A 21990-nucleotide genomic window follows, 5' to 3' on the forward strand; every position below is an offset into this window, starting at 1 on the left:
ATCAACTTTAATTAGCATTAGCATCTTGAGATGTATTGGGAATATCTTGATCTTTGAGACCATTGTGTTTAATGGAAATGTTATTGAGTTTAACTGGAATGAGAAAGCAGGGAGGAAGACAAACATAAAATTCCAGATGCACAGATTTCTGAAAACAAATTTAAAACCAAACTGTTGTGGGGTTTTTTTGTGTTTTTTTTTTTTTTTCTTTCTTTCTTTCTTTCAAGAAGTAGAAAATGAGCTGCCTTAGTCCACTTGCTAATGTGGCCAGAAAAAGCCTGGGGTGGGAGAAGTATGGATAGAAATATGTATAAAATAAATGGGGTATTCCTGCCTTTATTTTCTGGTCAACTGTAAGGGTTAGATAAACCTTGTGTTGCAGTATTGCTGTACATGCAGAGGTGAGTGTGCTCACATCTGTGTCTGGGAAGCCTTGAAAACATACCCAGCCCCTTTCTGGTTTCATCTTTGAGAGGTGAAGCTGGTAATGTTTCAAAAATTTATCATACAAGGAAAGCATCTGCCTTTGTTTTTTGTTAATTAGAAGAAGAAACTTCACTGCATGGGCAATAGGCTTGGACCTATCTTGTTCAATTAGCATCAAAAATGTTTGAGATCATCAGCTGGGAGATGCTGCAAATCAAAGTGGATATGAGATTTTTGTGTTAGTCTGACATTGACATTATACCTACTCCCTCAGGTGAATCCCCATAGGGGGTTCAGTACAGCTTAGTCATGAAAGCTTGTTAACATCAGGGCTGAAGGCAAAGTTATCAGCTTTATTGGTTTTTCCTCTTTGATAAGAAATCAACCTTTGTTTCTGAAAAGATCTAAAAAAAAAAGTCTGTAAAGACTCAGTATTATCCATCTCTTGTCACTAGGGTCTTATTTCTGAGATTCACAGATATATTTCTCAGGAAGCTGCTGAAACACCATTTGAACAGCAGCAGAACTTTATTAATTAAAGGTCTCAGTTTGCAACCAGGACTGTTAAAAAGCAAGACCTTGTTATTGAAGTACTACTCAATAGTTTTCAAAATGGCAAAATATTGTCCCTCCTTCAATGCAGTTCACTGCTGAAAGCAATCATGATCTTACAAGCTTGTCAAAAAGTGTACTTGTGTTTTTCACTAAATTTCATGCATTTAAGGGATCAGGTGGTCCATGTGTGCTGTGCTACGTGCAGAGCTTGGGACTGGTCCTTAGGCAGGACCAAGCAGCTCAGGGCTTCTGTAGGTTTTTGTTCCCTAATGAGAACAGAGATGGCAGTTGTTGCCCTGAGCATTACTCAGGAGAGCAGAGTCTGTAAGGCATTAGCTAATCTGTTCTTGGTGGGAACATCCAGCTCTGCCAGAGCCGTGGAGGCTCCTCTGAGCTCTTTAGATGTTTATTGATCAAATGCAGCCTTCAAAATGCATCGCAAGCATTTCTGTCCATGCTACATTTAATTGATCTACATTTCTAGAACTCTCTGTACCAGGGAGACAGATCCTATTGATTTTGCTCCTTGAAGAGAAAATAAGTTCCCAAATAGGAAGTTGTTAATTATTGTGTTATGTTTGCAGGAGCTCTTTGGGTTTGCTTCCTTCTGTTTGCCTGGCTGTATTTTTCCTGAAGAGATTATAGTTAAAGAATACCATCTTTTTGCAGGCAAAGCAAGCTTCCAGTTGCAGTTCTCTGGTGTGGGTCGTATGAGCTCACAGCTCTTGAGTTGCAGTGTTTCTATTTGCGGCTTTAAAACTGTCAAGAGGAGAAATTGCAGTGGCAATAAACTGGAAATGCATTTCATATTCTCACCTTTGCCCCAGCACATCTACAGTGGAATATAGTCTGGGATTTAACTGCTAATGGTTGAAATGAGAAAATTTAATTGGGAGAGGCTCTTTTTACTGTAGGGATAAAATGGGAAATGTTTGCTTGCCTGTTGCCCGTCACTTCCTTTCAAGGGAGCTGCGGGTACGAATCCCTGGTGTTCTCCAGGCAAGCAGCCCCATGTACAGCTGCAGATCCCCTGGCTGTCAGGAGTGCTTTACAGCTTTTATTGCCAGCCACAGCTGTGACTGTGTGCTCAGGGATTTGATGCTAAAGTTTACTTGGGACTTCATCTGCCTTCCTGTTAAAGACAGCAGTGCTTATGTTGATAGACATCGAGTTGAGTACCTTATTCCCGAGTCCTCTTGGACACGCTGATGGAATTATGGAGCTGCTTGGAAAGGCTGCTGTGGTGGCAGCAGGTCTGCACTGCCAGAGCCTCAGCAGGCACGGCCTCAGGTGTGCTGGGTTATCAGATGTGAGGGGTTGTATCCCCACGGTTTATGAGCTGCCCCTGAGGAGCTGCTCTCAGCCTGCAGGCTGTCCTGAGCTGTCACTTTGGTGGGGACACATGATGGTTCTTTCCTCAGCATCCTTTAATGACAAGTATAATGCCAGCAGAAACACCTGGAAGCATCGAACTGAGAGTGCAGATGGCACGAGGATTTTTTCCTCCCTGCAAGCCCACTCTCCCCTGTGAAAACAACATGATTATTAACATGTTTTATAGAATCTTACGGCACTAAGCAGGGAGAGTGCAGGAGAAGACCCCAGAAGGCCCCAATGGCCTTTTAACCCTGTCTGTGTGTTTATTGGCCTGAATTGGATTTTTGTTGTTCTCACAGTGATTATAAATTATCCATTTCACAGCTTCACACACTCTGTTATTTGTTGAACAAATACAACCAGGTCAGAGGCTGAATTGGCAGCTTCTGCAGGGTGGCACAGGCATAACCAGGAGGCAAACATCCCTGTTTCTGTCAGCTGGAGCATGGTTGGGATTGTGCCCAGCAGGTCCTACTGTTAATTAGGTCTGCCAGTTAAAGTAGTGATATGCCTAAAGTTAAAATCAAGCCCAATGTGTCTTTTAGGCAGCCAGCTGACATCTCTCCGCTTCAATGCAAAACCAATTTCAATATTTTAATTTTATTTTTACAGAAAAATTGTCATCAAAATTTTCACCAAAGGAAAAACTTCCTAGTTTTTGTTCATTCTGTGGTTCATGCCTTTTCACCTCAGAAGAGAAGGGCAAACTGTGAGAGAAGATGTCTGTTTGAAAGAAAAATGATATATTTTTATTTTTCATTAAAAGCACAAATTTTTCATTGTTCTCATGGGGATACAATAGCAGCTTACAACCAGAACTCACAGAAATATCCAGCACACAATAAAATGTTAAACTTTTAAACTAGTGGCTCAATATATTTTTTACTGTTTCTGGTTGGCAAGACCTTGCAGTATTTGTAATAGGGAATACACACTTTTCTTAGACTTTTAATGGTACAGTACATAGAGCAATTCTTTAACTAAATGTTTAAGAATTTACCAGGGATGGTTGATTCTGAGGAGTGTTTGAGGGAGAAAGGAGAAGGCCTGTAGGCAGCATGAGATATCTGTAGTCATAATAATTTATTGCTTGCAACCCTCCAGGATACCTGTTATGATACATGACGAGAGAAACTGTACTGGAGACAGCTTTAGCTTTATGCAACTGAATTTTAAAATAATGCATCAAATCATTTTATATCCAGCTATAAGTCTGAAACATGATGTTTTCCTGCTTTCACATGGACTGCTTGTCAAAGTTCCCTATTCTGGCTCTGCTTGAGTTTTTGCTTCTCCAAAGCTTCAAAAACAGAATTTAAAATACCAAATGCAGCAACTGAAATAGCCAATTTTTAGATGGGTGATCTTTGCTCTAATCATGTTTTTAAGGTGTCACTGAAACAGCAGCCTGTAGTTGAAGTATGTCCTGATCTTAATGAAGAAGGAGTGATGTTCACCTCTTTCAAAATGTTTTCAAAGTGCAGAACTCTTCTTTGGGGCTACTCAAAACTTATACACCAGTTTAAAGTAATGAACCTGAACTTGTGTACTCACTTGTCATTGGAAAATATTTTCTTGTGTCTGCACGTGTTGTTATTACAAAGTTTATAATCTAAGATAGGAATTAGCCTTTTTTTTCTCTCAAGGCAAGCACTGATGAATCCAATTTATATCTCTAAATGTTGTTTCAATAAGGAGAAATGTTTAAAAAAATAACTATCTATATTTTCATCAGATATATATGACAGTAATTGAAAGGATTTTTATCAGGCCCTGAAAGGGCAAATAATTGTGCCAGGTGATCCTTCCTTTAAGGGGGTGATGAATGCAAAACATGAATGTGTGATGTAAGGTGAGAAATTAAGATTTCAGTTAATTCACTGCCAATGTTACTTATAACTAATGGTCAGGAGTATGAAATAGCCTAGAGGACTGATCTATCTACCTCCTGGGTTGCACTATTTCCATACAAAGGCACCTGTTTGACCATTTTTCTGGATATAACTTCGGGACGTTTTTGAACACTGACGCTTAGAAGAATCCATTTCTGCAGCTGGTCTAAAAACCAAAATAAAAAATAAATAAAGCTGTGAGACAGGACCATGGGAACTCCTTAGAAAAAAGCTGAACTGAACTTTACTTTTCTCAGACAAATGAAACCTGAGGCTGAGCTGGCCCATGTCCGAGGCACTGATGAGTTCAAGCAGCTTTTGCAGTAAGTCATACATGGAGTATCACCTTCTATGCCTGCACACTTCTGCCTCGTAGCTGGAGTGGAAATAGAAATGTAAAAAACCTTTGGAAACTGTTGTGCTGTGGTCTTGACAAGTTGAAATAATCACAACTGTTGGCCGCATAGGATTTTATTTTTGTTAAGGAAAAGTGATCATGGGTTGGTCTCTCTTTGCCCTCTCCTCTCTCTCTCTGTCTCTCACTCTGTCTTTTCCCTGTTTGGCACCAGGCCTTTGTAAAGCTCAGTAGTGATTGATGGAATATTGCATTTGTGGAGTTAAACTTACGTGGTTATATTATGGAGATCAGATGTTGTGAATACCAAAGTAAGCTCAGAAAGAATTATTGTCATAATTAGGTCCCAAATCTAATCCAGTGAGGATTTACTGTCCGTATATGGGTACTCTCATCATATGTACACAGGGGGAAACATCTAAGTCAAAGAGCATGGAAAAAAGATCCCAAACTACCTGGGAGAGTCAGATGTTTGCTGTGCTCCAGAGTGTCTACTTATCACTATCAATCTTGACAGTAAGCACTAAATTATTGTACAAATACAAATACACTTTCCTTAAAACTGTCTGAAGGAGCTAAAACCTCGATAATGGTTTCCTTCCTGACCTTCTGTAAAAAACATCTCTGCTAAACAGTTTGTCCCATTCAGGATTTTCTGTCCTGGCTGACCAAGTTCAGACAACTTCTGCAATCAATAACTTCATTTAATTTGGCATCAGATGGCTGGGGTAACTTAATTTCAATTTACATTATGATGCTTTCTGTGGTGCTTTAATCTAATGTTTGTTTCGGTGTTCACTCTAATGTTCATTTTGGCATTGAGCTGTGAGGGGAATGATTTCCAATGGGTGTTTCAGCTGTAGTCACACAAGCTAAGAACTGGAAAGCTGGTTTGCAACTGGGAAACTGCTGTCTGTGCTGAAGGACTGCAGAGATGTGAAAACATTTAAATTTGCTGTTCCATCTAGGAACATTTTTCAGAATGATCTCTTCAGTATCAATTCTGAAATCTAGTATCTTAAAAGAAATGTGTGGCTAGCTTTCCTGCTTTTACTGCTGAAGTGAGCAGAGTTCAGTGCTACAAGCTGCCAGTACAGACTTTAAGTCTCCCTATGGCAATTCCACTCATGGCAGGATTTTCTGGCATCAGTTTTTCTGATGCCTGATTCCTGTTTCCCCATAACTTTCTGTCCTTTCAAGAAAGGCAGTTATTCTCATATTCTCATAATTCTTACATTTTCAGGAATTTCTTCATGGCCATAAGAGAAATCCATTGCTTCTTTTGCAATTTGTTTTTAAAGAAAGACAAACAAACAACTCTGTGTTTTCTGTTCACCTAATGCACAGAAACTTGCCTCTAGGAAAAAAAGAATTAATTTATTTCAAATTCCTTTACTCAGTACCTGAATGCTCTTCTGGAGTTGGTTTTTTTTTTTTTTTTTTTTTTTAAGGTTACTTCCTTTGTCTGCCTTATCATTTTTTAGCTAATGCTGTTATCTATCTAATATCTCTAAATATCACAAATAGGCTGGAAATAAAATGAACAGGTGGAAGTAGCTGTGTGCCATCTAGCCCCTCTTTTGAGAAGCTATTCTGAGTTTTAGTCTTCATTTGATTTGGGGTTGAGATCAGGTACTTGGTGAGCCGTGCTTAATTTATCCTTCATTATGCTATTGTAACTGGGACAAAACCTTTAATCTAAAAATATATTCCCCCAACTCGGCTCTTCAGATTTTGTGTTTTGATAAACTGATGTGTTGCAAAAACTTCTTGGCTTGGCTTCTAAGATGTGAAGTGGGACAATCTTCCATTGTATAAATTAATCATAAAGGCACACTAAATTTTCCATTATTTTGTTGCTAAGGGAAATGTTACTGGGACTGGGAAGGTGTGTGGGCAGAGGGGTGGTGGATGCGAGCTCCCATGAGTGAGGAAGGGAATGTGCCCATGCAGGTAACCGCAGCCTAGTGAGGTTCACAGTGGATTTTCTGGCAGCTGGGATTGCCCTGATAGGTGAGGTGAAGCCTCCACAATCCCTCGTGGTGGTGTTAATGTCTGTCAGAAACTGCTCTTTCAAATTTTCTGTCTGCATTTCCTGTGTGAAGATTGAAGTGAGGATAGTTTGAGCCGGGAGAAAAGTTGAAAGCTTGTTCCCTGCTCATGAGCTCGTCATTTAACTGGGTTATACTTTGCTGACCTGTGTTGTTGGAGGGGGTGGTTGTTGAATTTTCCCCTAATGAATTGGCAATATCAAGATGTCAAGAAATCCATTCAGTGTGTGTGAACTTCAGTTCTGCGAGGAGCCATTTGAATATGTACTGAAAGATAAAGTCACCGCTGGTGATGGAGTGCATCAGATAAGCTGAAATGCATTTTAGTCAAAACTGGGTAAAAGAAATCAACAGTGCTTCATGCTAAAGGTTAAATATCTGCTTTTGCTCCAGCAGTATCAAAGTGTCACTTCAGAGCACTTTCATGGAAGCCTCATCTTCAGAGCAGCGTCTTTCCCTTTGATTGCTGTGTCACTCCACAGTGACCTTTCAGCACTGGATTCCCAGGACACAGAGAGACACAAATGATGCTGTGTCCCTCATTGTTCACTCTTGACATACTTTCTTTTATCTCTTCTGTGGAGAAAGAAGGGATGAAATGGAAGTTTGTAATGTTAAACCATCAGATCTTACAGACAGTATTTTTGCACTTGCTGACCCCAGCAATGCTATTGATGATCTCTAAAAATATATGCTTAAATTTACTCCAGCCTTAAGTGGATGCCATTATTTTTTTGCCTAATATAATTGTGGCTCCAGAACTACTGAGCAGATTGGCCTTTTAAATTTTTACTTCTCATTCCCTCAAGAGAACAAAATTGTTGAAGGAACATGTAGTTGGTTAAGGAAGCAAAGGAACATTTTTCAACTGAGTTATACTTCTGTTGTTGAGGGAGACGTGACTAATAAAGGAGAACTTTCCTAGTCCTCCTTTTCAGTTTTCATCATAGGAATTTTATGAAAAGTTGTGCCAATAATAAAGATGGGGAAAATTACAGGGAAGCGTTTTCAGCTTTTCTGAAACTGCTTTTCTCTACCCTTTTCTCTAACTTAAATTTTCTCTACACAGGCAATTTTGCATGTGTGCAGCAACGCTTGAGAATGGGTTTTTGCAATAGCTATTCTGATTTTTCAACTCTTATCCCTCTTGATGAATCATAAATGTTTGGTTATGGGACTGTCCACATTTATTTTTCACGTATCTCCCACCTCAAATTATTACATTCAGTAATGCTGTTTTGGGTTTTTCTAGGAATATTCCAGTTCACGATTTCATAACACCTGATGTTCTCTGAAGCTGTGAGATAAAATTCTCCCCACCCCCTTTCCTGTTGGTGCTTGCTCTGTGATGAAGGACATTTGCCTTTGTAGTCAGTGTTATATAAATATTCCAAAATGTTTATTTTTTCCTTCTAGCCAGGATTATTGAAGTAGTTCTGAGGAAGTTTGCAGAGCTGCCCGTTGCTCAGATGAGTCACAGCACTGTAGTCCTGCTCCCCTGTGTTGGCTGGAGGTGCCTGGCCTGTTTGACCAGTTCATGGCAGTTCTGAACCTTCTCTTGCATTCCAGCTTTGATAGTTCTCTCTCAGCTCTCTAATATTTCTTACCAGTTTATTTAAACCTCCACAATGTGACAAAGCTTTTCACTTGCTTAGTGGCTGCACTGAGCTGACAAGTGAATTGTTCATTTGTACGTGACTAAGGCTGCAGGAGGCTCTGAGCCTCTCTGGGTGCGTGGTCTGTGCTCGGCGTGTGGAGCTGTTCTGCACTGAGTGTGTAACCTCAATAGCAGAGTGCTCAGCTGTGCAGCACACTGCAGTTTTGCTGCCACAGAAATCAAAACCTGGGGCTTGCCAGTCTCTCTGTAGAAAGAAGAGGAAGAGCTGGAGGTCCAGGCTTAGCAGTCCTGCCTGGAGAATGACAAGACAAGGATGGGCTTCCGTGTCCAGCAGTCCCTGCCATGCATGCAGCCTGGCTCTTCCATCAGAGCCCAGCGAAACAGCAGCTGTGGCTTTCCCCAGTCAGTCATGGCAGGATGGAAAGTCCTCTGTGTTCCCAGCAGCCTTCTGGCCTGCACACATCCCTGCCTTGTCTTCCTCCAGGGCTGATCTTGCTGCCAGCTTTGCAAACAACTCAGAAAGGGTCACATTTTTGGACTTGGCCAGATTTTGCTGTCTCCATTTTTGGAAACACTAATTGAGAAATGTTTATAGTTATCTGAAAGTTCTTAAAAATTTGGAATGCCAGAAATTCACCTCCCAGTGATGGAAGAGTTGGGTGCCCTAAAATCTGAGAGCTTCAGTTGGGGCTTGTTTCTCCCTGCCCACGCTGCAGGGGTACAGCATGTTCTGGAGCTTTGCAGGAACAGGGCTTCTGTAATCAGCACACGATGAAGAGATGATTAAGACTTGAGAGGTTATAAGAGTTATGTTGGAAATGCAGAAAACATATTCTGAATATAAGTTTGTATTTGTGGATACCAAGAGTTTTTTAGGGCAATCAATTTTTGATTTACAGTTAAGACATTGGGCAGCGACTGATAGCAGAACCTTCAGCTCTCAGCATCTGTCAGGAAAGTGCCTCATGTTTTTAAATTGATTTGTGTCATGGGATTTGTTGTGACCTTATAGAAGTAGTAGAGGAAAAGTCCTCAAAAGTAAAGCCTTCTGCATCCTCAGGAGCCGTTTCATGTGTAAGCACTGCACTGATGCCAGACTCCTGGGAAACTGGGGAGGAGCTTCCACAGCGAGTGGGTGAAACTGTGACTGTGCTTTGTCTTTCTGTCCCAAGGTTTTACTGCACTGCTCAGTAACTAAGGAGGCAAACTGCATGTGAAGAGTGTAATTTTTGAGGTAGCACAAGGCTTTTGCCCTGGAGTCTTTAGCAAAGAGATCCTTTTCTTTCCTTTGTATTTCTGACTGAGGCTGTTTTGACAGAAGAATAGCTGTCTTTATATTTTCTCTGTGTTTTACAGCATGTGTTTTATGTGCTTCATTGCAAAACTGTAAATCCCAGAATAAACAGATTACAAATTCCAGAGTGTGTTTTAAGTTGTCTGGTTGCAGCAGTGTCTGTACCCACAGAGAGGAGCAACACCTCCCAAACCCTGAGCCATGAGCATCCTCTGAGAGGGGAAGAGTCCTTCCTTCCCACAGATAACTGCAGATGTCTCAAAGTGTGAGGTTGGGTGGGCTGTATTGATTTAGGTAATTGTCTGCTGTAGAACCGAAAAGCTACAATATCCTGAGTGTACAGCAAGCAGGTTTGTAGGTTTTTTTCCATTGTGAGCCTACCCAAAGGATGTAGATTTTTGTTTTTGCTCTCTACGCAAGCAAAGATTGTCTCTGAAGTTCTGAATCAAAGCCCATCATTTAGAAAACTGAACTTATGTTGAGGGCTGCAGGCTCGGGCACCCTCTTGGCTAATTCCAATTTAGTTACCCCCAGTGCCAGATAGCCATCCATGTTTTATTTATGGATTGAATTTGTGGCATCACCTACCAGATGTTTAATGATTTTCTGCATATCAAATTATCCATTTAAAGGAAGAGGGAACCAGATTTTGAGCATTGGTGGAGCTAATCTGACTTCTAAACTGAAGGTTGCACCAGCTGAGTTTTAGGGAAGAGTGGAAAAGCAAAAGAACTGATGGCCCAACTATTTCTTTTAATGGTTGAGCCACCTCTATTCTGAATTAACTACTTCACTGAATTTCAATTAGATGACTTAAATGGTGACTTTTGGGATAAATATCCTTGAAGGAAAGCAATAAAGAACATTAATCACTGACAGGAACTTCAGTTTTTCATGACAGCAGATGAAATCCAGCAACTTCATTCTCTCCTGGTATTCCTCTTGGTTTAATGTGAGATAGACAAGCATATTCTTTAGTGCCACATTTTTGGTGTCTGATTTAGAGTTCTGAAAAAGTTAGGGTTCTGTTGATTGATTATTTATGAATAAACTTTGAATTGTGATGTTCGTGAAAGCTTTTTTTGGGGCTTTTCTTCTGTCAGCAGTCAAAATGTGGTATGCCTAAGTCTTGCTCCATTCTGTGGGTATAAATGAAAAGCTTTATCAACATAAACTGATTTAAGCTTAGTAGCAAGTGTGACTCCAGAACTTCATAGCAACAGAATTCACAACTGGTGCATCCTGATATAATGTAATTGAAGTTGATGCTCTTGTACCTGTTTGTGCCACAGTAATTTCTTTTTACAGCTGCCTTTCCATGAAGACAGGCCCCAACTGTTGGTGGGCAGTGTTGTGCCAGGCTGCGTCAGCTGCAGCCCATCAGATCCTTTCAGCAGTGCTGCACAGTGATGCACCGTGGCTCTCCAGAGGCTCAGCAGGCAGAGCTGGCAGTGCCTGGGGCTGCAGCTTCTGGGAATGGCAGGGTGGAGACTCCCCTACACCATCCAGTGAAGCCAGTTGTGTGGCTGTGTTCTTTCTGCTCCTCCGACTTCCTAAGGGATGCACAAAGATGTTGGGAAGGGGGGGTGTGTTACTGGCTTTGGTTTAGTGTGTCACTGAGGTGAGGTTGGAGCTGAGGCCCCAATAATAAGAATGCCTGTTCTTTGACTGGGATCTGCTGCTGTCAAGTGATTGTCCTTCCAAATGGCCTCTTCTTGTATGTGCATTTTCACTGCCTTCATTTGTGAAACCTCTGTGCACCTGCCTTCTAACTCTTGCTTTGCAGCGCTTCTGAGAAGGTATCCCTGGAGGACATTGCTTCTTTTCATTTCTTTACTGAATTTGTTTTCCACTCCTGTTGCGTTCCCTGTCTTCTTTAGAGAATGGGATTATCCCATTCTTACATTTTTAGGTAGATGGGTTAAAAGGCTTAAACTTTTTCACAAGTTCCTTTCTTCCTGCTGTGCGCTAGAGACACAAATAATATGTTTGGAATTGTGAACTGTAAAGAATTATTTTTGATCATATTTAAGTAGGATTTAGGTAGCTCTATGAGATATGCTCCAGTATTTTCCCTTGTCTTATCAAGGACTTAACCGCCACCTTCACTGCTTATTTTTGGAAAGAGAAGTAAAACAAGAGCGTGTATGTAAAACCTGGTGAACATTTCAATCTCATTCAGTATTTTAAATAAACTAATTGTTTATTGTTATTTCAATTCTAAGTTCTCTGTTGTAATTTCTGTTGGTTTTGGAGACCATTTTGCATCCCAAGGTATTTATTATCCATTTTGAGAGCCAAAATACAAAGATATCAGGGCAAGACATTTTGTAGATTGGTTTCTCCTGCTCAGTATTTTTTAACAGCATCCCCTAAAATAGAAATGCAAAACTATGTGTCCTACTTTCCCCTCACTAAAATAGATGCCTTTTGTTAATTTTAGATACAACAGAGCAGGATATGTAATTAATGATATCAAAGAATCCATATGATATTCAACAGGGTCCTAACATCAAGGACAAAAGATGTCTGACAACAGCTGTCCCTAATGATTTGGTTTGTAAAATGTTTTCTTTTATTTCAGGAAGTTGGATGCTTTCATCTATGATGCAGCAGTGCTGAATTACAAGGCTGGAAGAGATGAAGGATGCAAACTTGTCACAATAGGGAGCGGGTACATCTTTGCCACTACTGGCTATGGAATAGCTCTCCAGAAAGGATCACCTTGGAAGAGACAAATTGATCTTGCCCTTCTTCAATTTGTGGGAGATGGTAGGGACTGAGCTTTTTTGCTTTCTTTTCTTCCTCCTATGTACGCACAGTTCATTCAGTTTTAGTAGCCAGGAGCCTGTTAGTGCTGTTCTCTTCAAGTCTTTAAAATAGAGAAAGGTAAAACAAATGAGTAAAATTACTTCTTGTTGCTGAGACAGGAGTTCTCTTCCACTCGATTCTAACTCACCTCACCGCCAAGGGCATCGGCATCTATTTTCAGAAAGTGTTTTCATATACATCACAAAGTAAAGCTGGCCTCAGTGTTAGAGACCATTTATGCATTTATTTATTTTCTTTATTTTTGTCTCTGAGCAATTCCTTGGTAGATGAGTTATCTTTCAGCATGACTGTTTTGCTATTAAAAAGTCTTTAGCTCAGTTCTGAACTGATGTGAGTGATCCCTAATCTAGGATGGATTCATTTAAACTTCTGGTAAAAGAATGCTTATGAAATTGAATTAGGGTGACTTGTTTCATTGTACTTCAAACAAATATTTTTCATTCTAACACAAAACAGAAGAACTTTAGGTCGTCTTGGCACTTTTGCCCTGCAGGAGGAAACTTGCTGCACATCTTTGATATATTTGAAAACAGCAATGATGACTCATTCTCCACACAGGGTTTGAACTCCTTTTTGATTGTAGAAAGCTTCGTGTTTCACATGCACGAGCAAATAGAAATATGCTAATTAAAAGTTTTCTGCGGTGTGACTGACTAAATCCTCTATCAGATTGGAATATGGTGTGTATTACATAATCTTTGTTTTGTTTTTTTTACATAGATCTGTGTGTTGAGATTTCTTTATCAGTGAAAAGGAGAGCTTTATCAGAAAATAAATATGAGCTTAATGTCACCAGTAACAAGCTATTGAGGGTAAGAATGGTGAATTTCAGTATGATAGGAATGGCACAGAGCAGGACTTAGCATAGAAGCCTCCTGTTCCATAAAAGCCAGGACATTCATTTTCATGGAGCAGTCAATGAGTGTATTGGTCTTCCAGCACATGGATTTTATTCCTATTATAATACTAAACAACTGGAAGAGGTGTAATCATCATGACTGATGCATTTTGTCTGGTGTATATATGGAAATAATATTGTCATCATATCCATCTATTGGATTTAGAGAGGCTTGTGGAAGAAACCTCACTTACTTGGGTGAAGGAGTGAATAGATGACCTGCAGTGGCTGCCTTTCAAGTGTTCACATATTCTTTTGTCAAAAAGTTGCAACTAACTGGCTAAAAAATTGGCTTTATATTTCTGTTTGGGAATAGAATATTATTTTCTGTTTGTGTAATACTATTAAAGAATTATTAGGTGCTATAATTCTGAGCCATTTTTAGATGGGGAATTTGGATCAGAGAAGTTGAATTATTGGTCCCATATTAAAGAAGAAAAAGCTTCTGTAGCCCAAAGGAGGATCTGAGTTGTCTTTGTCAGTGTGGGCTAACCCCTCTAGATGTTGCCAGAGCATCACTTGGGTTTTCATTCCTTTCACTTTGCATTTCCTTCATGCTTACTCTTTCATCATTTTTGATACTTCTCATCCAACACAAAAAATTAAATCACAGAGAAAGTAAATAAATGGAATAGTAGGGAAAGCACTTGAAGCTATTTAAGAAAAAGCTCATCAAAATACTGAAGGTGCTGCATTTTTATGCTTCACCTCATCTCTGAATATCAGGGACAAAACCAAGAGGGTGGAAGGAAAGTGTGAAAAATCTTACCCTGTGTTTACACTTTGACCTGTGGACTTACACGGCATACAAATGCTTATATCTTCAACCCATTTTTAGTAGCTGAAAATAATACAAATGGATTGTCTACAAAACTTAGTATTAAAACTTACAGAACAGCAATAGATATAGCAAACACCCAGGTGAATGAAACCTTATTATGAAATGTCTCCTCCCTCACTCATCTTGCCCAGATGATAAGCAAAAATTTTAAATGCACAAACCAGGGGAATTGTGAATACATTCATGGCATTTTTCCAGTTCCATTCGAAGTTACTCTGAACAACCCATGAATGCTAAAACATTACTTTTCTCTTGTAAAGGATCCGTAAACTTGTAAAGAGTTTTGTAATTGGACATATATGATGTGTAGAAATTGTTGTAGGTATGTTTCCTTTAGTCCCAGAACTGTTTGATACCTTGTCTCACTTTATTGTGTCACAGGTCTAGATGACCATTTTCAGGAAAAAAAACCCCAACTACCATTGCATTTCCCCCAAATGTGAGAAAAAAAAAAAGAAAAAAAAATGAACGGAAAAGCCCTAATAATGAAATTTCTTCTACTGAGTTACAAAGTACATTGCAGGTGAACTGGAACTAAACACCAAGAAATTAAATGTAAAGAGTAATTGCCCGGAACTAGCATGACCTGATTTTGTAATCCATGTCTAACTTCAGTAGTTCGATGGATAATCTTTTTAGCTGTGAACTTACATAACTCTGTTTTGGTGAACTAGAAGGGATGAACCCAGAGTTCAGACCAACATCACTTTGCTATATCACTAAAAATCTCTTTGAAGTTCTCTAGACTAAAAGCAAGTATGGTTGGGGGAAAGTTTCGTCTTAAGATGGTACTCCTGGGAAAGCCTCAGTGGAGCCTGAATGAGGTTGTTTAAGTAAATAGGCAAACACAAATGAAGGCAGAAATCTTCTTTCACATGTATAGCTTCTGCAGGATATATTATTCCCAAAGACTAAGCCTGTAAAACAGCAGAGCCCCAAGTAGGATTGAATTATTCTCCAGTACATGTAATAGGGCATTCATCAGAGTCTGGAATAATTTCAATGAATGATTGTAAACCTAATGAGTTTCATAACTATAAGAAAAAAACATTCTAATGAGTTCAACAAACACAATTTCTTTATGTGAATATTATGTTAATAAGAGAAATAATCTTTTTGGATTTTACTATATATTTGGATAGCACCAAGTAATTTATTTAAAAGTATATCTGATTGCACATACAAAAAGCCATGATCTCATCTCTATTTTACATTTACCCAGTACTGAAATGGCCTTTTGAAATGTATTTTAGAGCTTCCAATTTCCTCTGCATTTGTCTTTCTCCTTTGGTTTTTCTCATTCGATTTTTCCTTGCTGCTTCTATATCATTCTCCTATCTAAGCCAGTTCACTTACACATTGAAATGAATTTTTTGTGCAGTGGATAGGAACTTCTTCCCTCTTCCTTGCACATGTAAAACATCGAACTGAAGAATTAATTGCTTGTTCATGCAGGGGGAATCTTTTCATACTTCTCAAAGCATGATGCTGTTTCTGCATTAAAGCCAATGACTTTGAACCCTCTTTTTAATCTTGTTGGCACTGGAAAAAAAAATCAAATAAATACAGAGGGATGTAGGCTTGCCTTGGGGATAACTTCAAGCTTTAACTGGGTGGTTTATATATGTTTCTGTGTGTATAGTGTTCCCATCCTGAGGATAGTTCTGCTGGGTGGACCAATTACACCAACAATTATCAATCCCACAGTGAGAGCAGCTCTGAAGTCTCAGTGTAAGGAAGCAGGCCACAAGATGCCAAATTTGTTATTCTAACGAAGAAGAAAAGAGACAGAGGAAAGAAGGATGGGAATGATTTGCTGAGGAGTTTAAGGAATACCTACTTAATTGTCTCAGAAGTGCAATTGTGCTCTAAAGGTTTCATCCCTTATTCTGTGCAAGTTCACATACATAGCCCCGCTCATGGGAAGTTGAGATGAGTATACATTTGTTAGTATAAGGTTAATTGCTTTGGAACACTGAATCTCTTTAACAGAAAGAGTTGAGAGTTGCTTTTTCTTGTATAACGGATATGAGTGAAGTGCATTGCTAGTGAATTTCTGGTTTTGTTCATCTTACTGTCTGTACAGCACATCTCATTATCTGCAAAAGCTTTGAGCTGATGATTAGCATCTGCAGCTTGGTTTAAGGTAGTCGATCATTGGGATGATTCTCTAAAGCCCAGTGGAGGTTGTGCTGCTTTTTTTTGTCTTGCTGTGATCATAAGATGAAACTTCCATTGTTTTTTAACAGAGAAGTAAAAATATTTCTACTGAGACACAGACAACAATTTCTCAGTCTTCTGTTGAGAAATAGAAGCACCCAGGAGTTGAGAAGCAACTAAAATGATACGGCTGCTAAGAAACAGCACCATCATTTTGTTTGGATCTTCCGCCCACGGCCACAGGAATGTGTCAGAACAGAAATGCAGTGCGCTGAGGAATCGCATGATCCGTGCTTTGATTTATTTTCTGAACCTCTGTAGGAGCAGCTGGGCAGGCTGACATCCCCAGCCCCAGCGTGTTACCTTGCAGCTGTCACTGTGTGTGCACACAGCTCTGCCAGCACAGTGGGGTGAAGGCTCAGGCCCAGCCTGTGGGTTCAGCAGGTCTGTACACATCGTTTGGGAAGGCAGCCGTGTTCCTCCAGCCTCCCACAGCAGGAACTTTAGGCCAGCTGTCTGCAGGCCCAAGTGTTGCTGATACTTCTCTGGCTTGGGCTGCACGTGCCATTTAAAGAGTGGTACTTTTTCCAAATATATCCTGCAAAATCATTTGGGAGGCATTGTTTCTGAAACCCATAGCATCATGTCTTTGGGATTTGGTGTAGAACCACAGGTGCATAGAAAGTGAGGAGAATTTAGCTTTCTCTTTCTCTCTTTTTCTTTCAGTCTTTCTCCCATCTCTCCTTTTTCTTCTTCTTCTTTTTTTTTTTTTTTAATTTTAATTGTGAGAAGATGAGATTATTGAACTACAAATTACAAAGCTACTTTGGAATTAAGAGCGTAAGAGGGGTTCAGAGTGTGCATGGATGGGATGGAGAGAACGGCAGCAAGGAGCCTTTAGCTAGGAGGGATGCAGCAGAATAGAGCAATAAAACACTCATGGCAACAGAAACAGTTGGATACAGGGAACAGAAAATCCTTGGTAATTTTGGGAAGGGGTGGAGTATACCAGCTGGCTGGCCAGGTTACACATCTACTTGTCTGAGGTATTTGTAATGTATTGCACTACCTGCAGATTAAAAGCTCAGTTCAAAAGACAGTGTGGGAAGAGATCTCCAGGAAAAGAGGGCAGATGGTGTAGCTGTATTAAGCCCTTAACCCTTAAAGCTGCAAACTTTAAAGCAATTAGAGACTCAGAGACATAAAGAAGAAAACTAGTTCTGGTTTGAGTTTCCACAGAGTCTGTTATCCCTTCCTAATAACTTTCAGTTCTGGTTAATCTTTATGTGCTTTTAAGACAGCTTAGTACACTAAGAATTGTTTTCCTGGGTGAATAATAGCTTCCCACTCCTTAGGGGTAATAGGTAACTGTGGAAATGAGATTTGCCCCCTTACATCTGGAAGGGGAAAGCTCTTTGTTATTTTTTTCATATTTTAGCATAAGCCTTCCAAATCGCTGTCTAGATTATAAGGAAGTGTAGCAGTGTGACTCACACGGGCTGTTAAAGCCCAAGAAGGAAATACGTATGTGATTATAAGGACATATTTTCAGTGTGTGCTGCTCAGGCAGAATACACCCACAATCACAGTGATTTTCTGTTTATATATTTAGTGTCCTCCTTAAGCAGTGGGTGGAACAAATGTGACTGAAGAGTGTGAGTGTATAAGTGGAGGGCGTTTGTGTAGCTGAACAAGAGTTAGAGGGATTGTAATATTGAAAGTCGTGCTTAGCAGTTCTGTTAATTCATCCTTAACTAATGGGGACATGCAGAGTGAAGTCATTAGCTCACAGTAAGTTTATTGCTGTCAGTCATCTGTGTTCCTCTTGCTATTTTCACAGGGGGAAATAACTCAGAAAATAAGAATAAGAGAGATTGTTTTGGGGGATCCAGGCTGAATTCGATAAGTTGCTGTGCTTTTATATAATCTCTTCTCTGAAACATTCTGTATGGATCATATAACTGGGTCAGATTGGAACTGATGAGTTTATTGAACCAAATGCACATCAATCCATTTGGCTGCTGACCCCGCTATTCAGGGAACACCCTTTTATTTTAGGGTCCCCAAGTGGTGGGGTGCTACCCTCCTCCTCTGTCACTTATGGGGAGTGCTCACCAGGGCAAGCATGGAATAGTCTGTCCCTAAATTTGAAAACTACCTTTTGTCCAGCCCGAATAAGCAGATGATTCTATTAGGGCCACCAGAGTCTTTTGAAGCTGATGCTCTCCATCTGACTGGTGTGAGTGTATATATTTAACCCTCCTGTTCATCAGCTTTACTCGGTACGTGCCAGTTTGCTGTGCTGACTGCTCAGGCTGAACCTCAGGTTAGCGCTTTGCACAAGAGCCACCGCCCCTGACGCTGTCACCAGCAGCCAGCTCCTTTGGCACCTTCTGCTCTGATACATGCGCTGTGATCTCCTGCCGGTGACCTGCTCCTGGCCTCTGCCTTATGCAAGTCCCAAGGAAGTGCTGACACCAGAGGTCTGCTGTACTTAACCTGCGCAGCAACGAGAGTGTTGGGCTGCAGCTCTGCTTTCCCCACTGGGACAGGGCATCTTTGCCTTGTTTGGCCCAGGCACGCTCCTGCAGGATGTGCAGACTGCATGTAGTGGGGATGGTCGCAATGCCTGAAACAGCACAATATACAGGAGAACTAATTTTTCCAGACAACTCTCACTGATGAGAGCTGCAAGGTAATGTTTTTTGGAGTCAGGGGTGGGTGACTGCCCATGCAGCTTCAGTTGCTGGTACAGCTGCTGAAGGGCCTGGCAGTTTGGTGCAGGTGGACCTGGCACTGGGGGTCCCAGTGCTCAGGTGGTTGCAGGAGCCTGTGTGCCATGGAAACAAAAGGAATCTGGGGAGACCAGTAACCCCTCCTAAAATAATGCCAGAGAACTGACACATCTCAAGAGGCAGTGACACAGGCTGCAAAAAAGCAGTGTGCCTGTCAACTGGGCACCACGGAGAGGTGTCTGCTAAGGCCCTGATGAGGAAAAGCATGTAATTTATCCTATAGAGTGTATCGTTTCTGTGTCTGGATAATGAAATTTTTATTGTGACAAAATTGTTCAGGGGACACAGTGGATGGTTTATCAGTCCTTCCCAGGATGATAACGTGTGAAAGAGGCTAGAGGAGTTTACACTAAAATGTAGAAAGAAAGGCCCTCGTGGGATATTCAGGCCAAAGGGCCAACTGGCACGTTTCTGTGCAAATAGCAGCCAGAGCAGAGAGCTCCATAGCCACAGGAACAAACCCAGGAGGAGCACAAAGGGATCAGAGCACTGTTTGTGCTGTAACCTAAACCCATTGTAAATAGTGTTGAATTACAAGTGAGAGAGCTGGAATGTTGCAATTCATTGGAGTGTATTTTGAATGAATACTGCAGAGACTCAATGCTGCTTGAACTATGGATTTTTAAAGTACTTGCTTATGGTCATTCTTACAGTATAAACGAAGCAGATCTTTTATGATACAGTGCTATAGAATTTTTAAAAAATCTCTTAACGTAGGAATCATGTAGTCATTTGTGAGTTTTTCAGGTTAAATAGATTGTGGATGTGTTAAACAGAAAACAAACACTGTATTTTTTTTTTTTTGTCAAATACATTGCGACTCTTCATTTTCTGGTTTTGTGCCAGCGTCACGATGTTCTTTCTTGCTGAGATCTGCAACTGTCCATTTACATGTTAATCTAGTCCACACATGCATGACGGTAGGAAATTATTGTGGCATTACATTCCTTTAGTAAGTGCCTGAAGAGAAAACAAAAAGCCTTAAAATAAGTCTGATTAATATTTATGAGTAACTTGAGACCCCCCTATTAGATGCAGGCTTGAACTCCATTAACACTCAGTTCAGTGAGGCCTGGCATTTATGTATATTGAGGTTGCTGACTTAGATTTCCAAGGTCTGTTTTATGTAATATTTGGAGCTCCCACTTGCTAATTAATATTATGCACACTCAGGGATGACTGAACTCTCCAGTGCCTGGTAATCACAAATTGCTGGCCTTTCAATTGCCAAGTGTGATATATTGCCATAGGTGTCATCACCCTACACATTCAGCTTACAAGTCAGACCACCAAAAAGGATTTGAAAGACAGCATTCCTCCAAACTGACTTAGTTCTTTTAAATTAATTTATTTTCTGAACCAAATTTAGCTAGCCTCAAAGTTCAATGTTTTGAATTCAAGCTCCAGGCCAAATTTGGAAGTGGCAGATTTTAATAAGGAATGAAATGACACCACAGATAAAAAAGTTTCTCATGCCTGAGGATTTTGTAATAAAAATGTTATGGCTTCTGTGAATATCTGGTTTAAAGTGCAATGGGCAGGAACAGCAGTAAGAAGATTCGGCATTTTTGCAGTTTTATAGGGTCAGCTATGCTGAAGTGTTATTATATTTAAATTATTGACTGCTTTGTCTGTGTTTCTGTGTGTACACACACACACACACACACATATAAATATATATGCACATGTATAAAGATATATACTGGAAATGACAACTGCTTTATATGGAGATACCAGAATTATCAGCCTAATATGTCCATTCCCAGATAAGATCACTCCATAACTATGGCAATCCAATGATTCACAGTGCTTTGCTATCTATAAAAATGTGGATTTCTTTTGGGCATTGATTAACAGTGATTGCTGTCATTGTCATATTATGGAAGGGATATTGCAACAGCAGGATCTGCAAGGCTCTGGGATGGTTTGTTCTTCTTTACTTGCTAGGGCACTGTCATTTATCTTGACTCAAAACAAGCTTAGTTCATTTCTGTAGGGATGTTTTTGGAAAGGTTGCTGGATTATCTTTAGATGTACATGCCAAAGGGAAAGGAACACGGAGGAAACAGTAATAAAAAAGAGGTTTAAATTCCTTTGTGAATTTTGTTATGAATAGTGAAAGGGCACAGCAGTCAAATCAAATTGATGCCTGACAGTCATGGGACATGTGAATTTTCCTGTGGGAAGTAATGAGGTCTGATTGGCAGAGCTTCAGCTACTTGTGCACAGACCATAAATATTGGTCTCTCTTTGGACTTGGGTTCTTTTCTATAGCCTCTGTGAGTTTTATTCATAGACCTTGGGGAGGACTTGAAAGAAAGGCAAGGGAAACAGTCCACTGAGGTTTAACAGAACAAAAGAAATCCAAATGTTCTAAGATATGGAAATGCAATAATGAACCCCAATTATCTATGTGTGCAATATCTATACTGTTACAATTAATAATTTATTGTCCCAATGTCCTGGATTAGAAGATATTGAAAGATTCACTAGGTTTGACTTTCTTCTTTGGGGTGCTCTTAGGTATTTTGAAGATTGAGCACTGTAATTTGGGAGAAGACACATTGCCTTTTGCAGATGCAGAGGTTCAATTCATGCTTCAAGCACAAAATTAAACTGGGAATTAGCTAGAGACTGAATAATCCCTCTCCCAAATTTGTGAAATGCCTTTGCTAAAGTGTATCAGAACTTGTCCTTTCTACTTCAGTTTTTCATTTACATTCTCTGTGAAGCAATTTCTCCATCACAGTCTTGTGTTCCATTTCTAGTTGGAACTCACATCCAAATTATCTGTGGGCTGCAGCTTTCCTGGTGCCCTGGCACTCTATCCTGCAAAATGCTTTTGCACAGCAGGTCATTGATCTTCTAGTCTAGCTTGAAGGTAGCTGAAATGTCA

At 40.1% G+C, this 21990-nt stretch overlaps 1 protein-coding gene across 3 annotated transcripts in view; it reads left to right on the forward strand.

Annotated features, from left to right (window-relative positions):
- The window catches only part of GRIN2A (glutamate ionotropic receptor NMDA type subunit 2A), a 168294-nt gene that overhangs the window by 130929 nt on the left and 15375 nt on the right, over window positions 1-21990 (forward strand). For all 3 annotated transcript variants that reach the window (XM_042037005.1, XM_042037006.1, XM_042037004.1), the window contains one exon: window positions 12153-12340. In XM_042037005.1, the coding sequence (XP_041892939.1) occupies window positions 12153-12340 (188 nt within the window). The remainder of the gene's footprint in view (window positions 1-12152; window positions 12341-21990) is intronic.

The sequence above is a fragment of the Corvus kubaryi genome, unplaced genomic scaffold (assembly GCF_017639235.1).
Source record: "Corvus kubaryi isolate FWS band 111438036 unplaced genomic scaffold, C.kubaryi_AGA036_p1.0 37387, whole genome shotgun sequence".
Classification (NCBI taxonomy): Eukaryota; Metazoa; Chordata; class Aves; order Passeriformes; family Corvidae; genus Corvus; species Corvus kubaryi.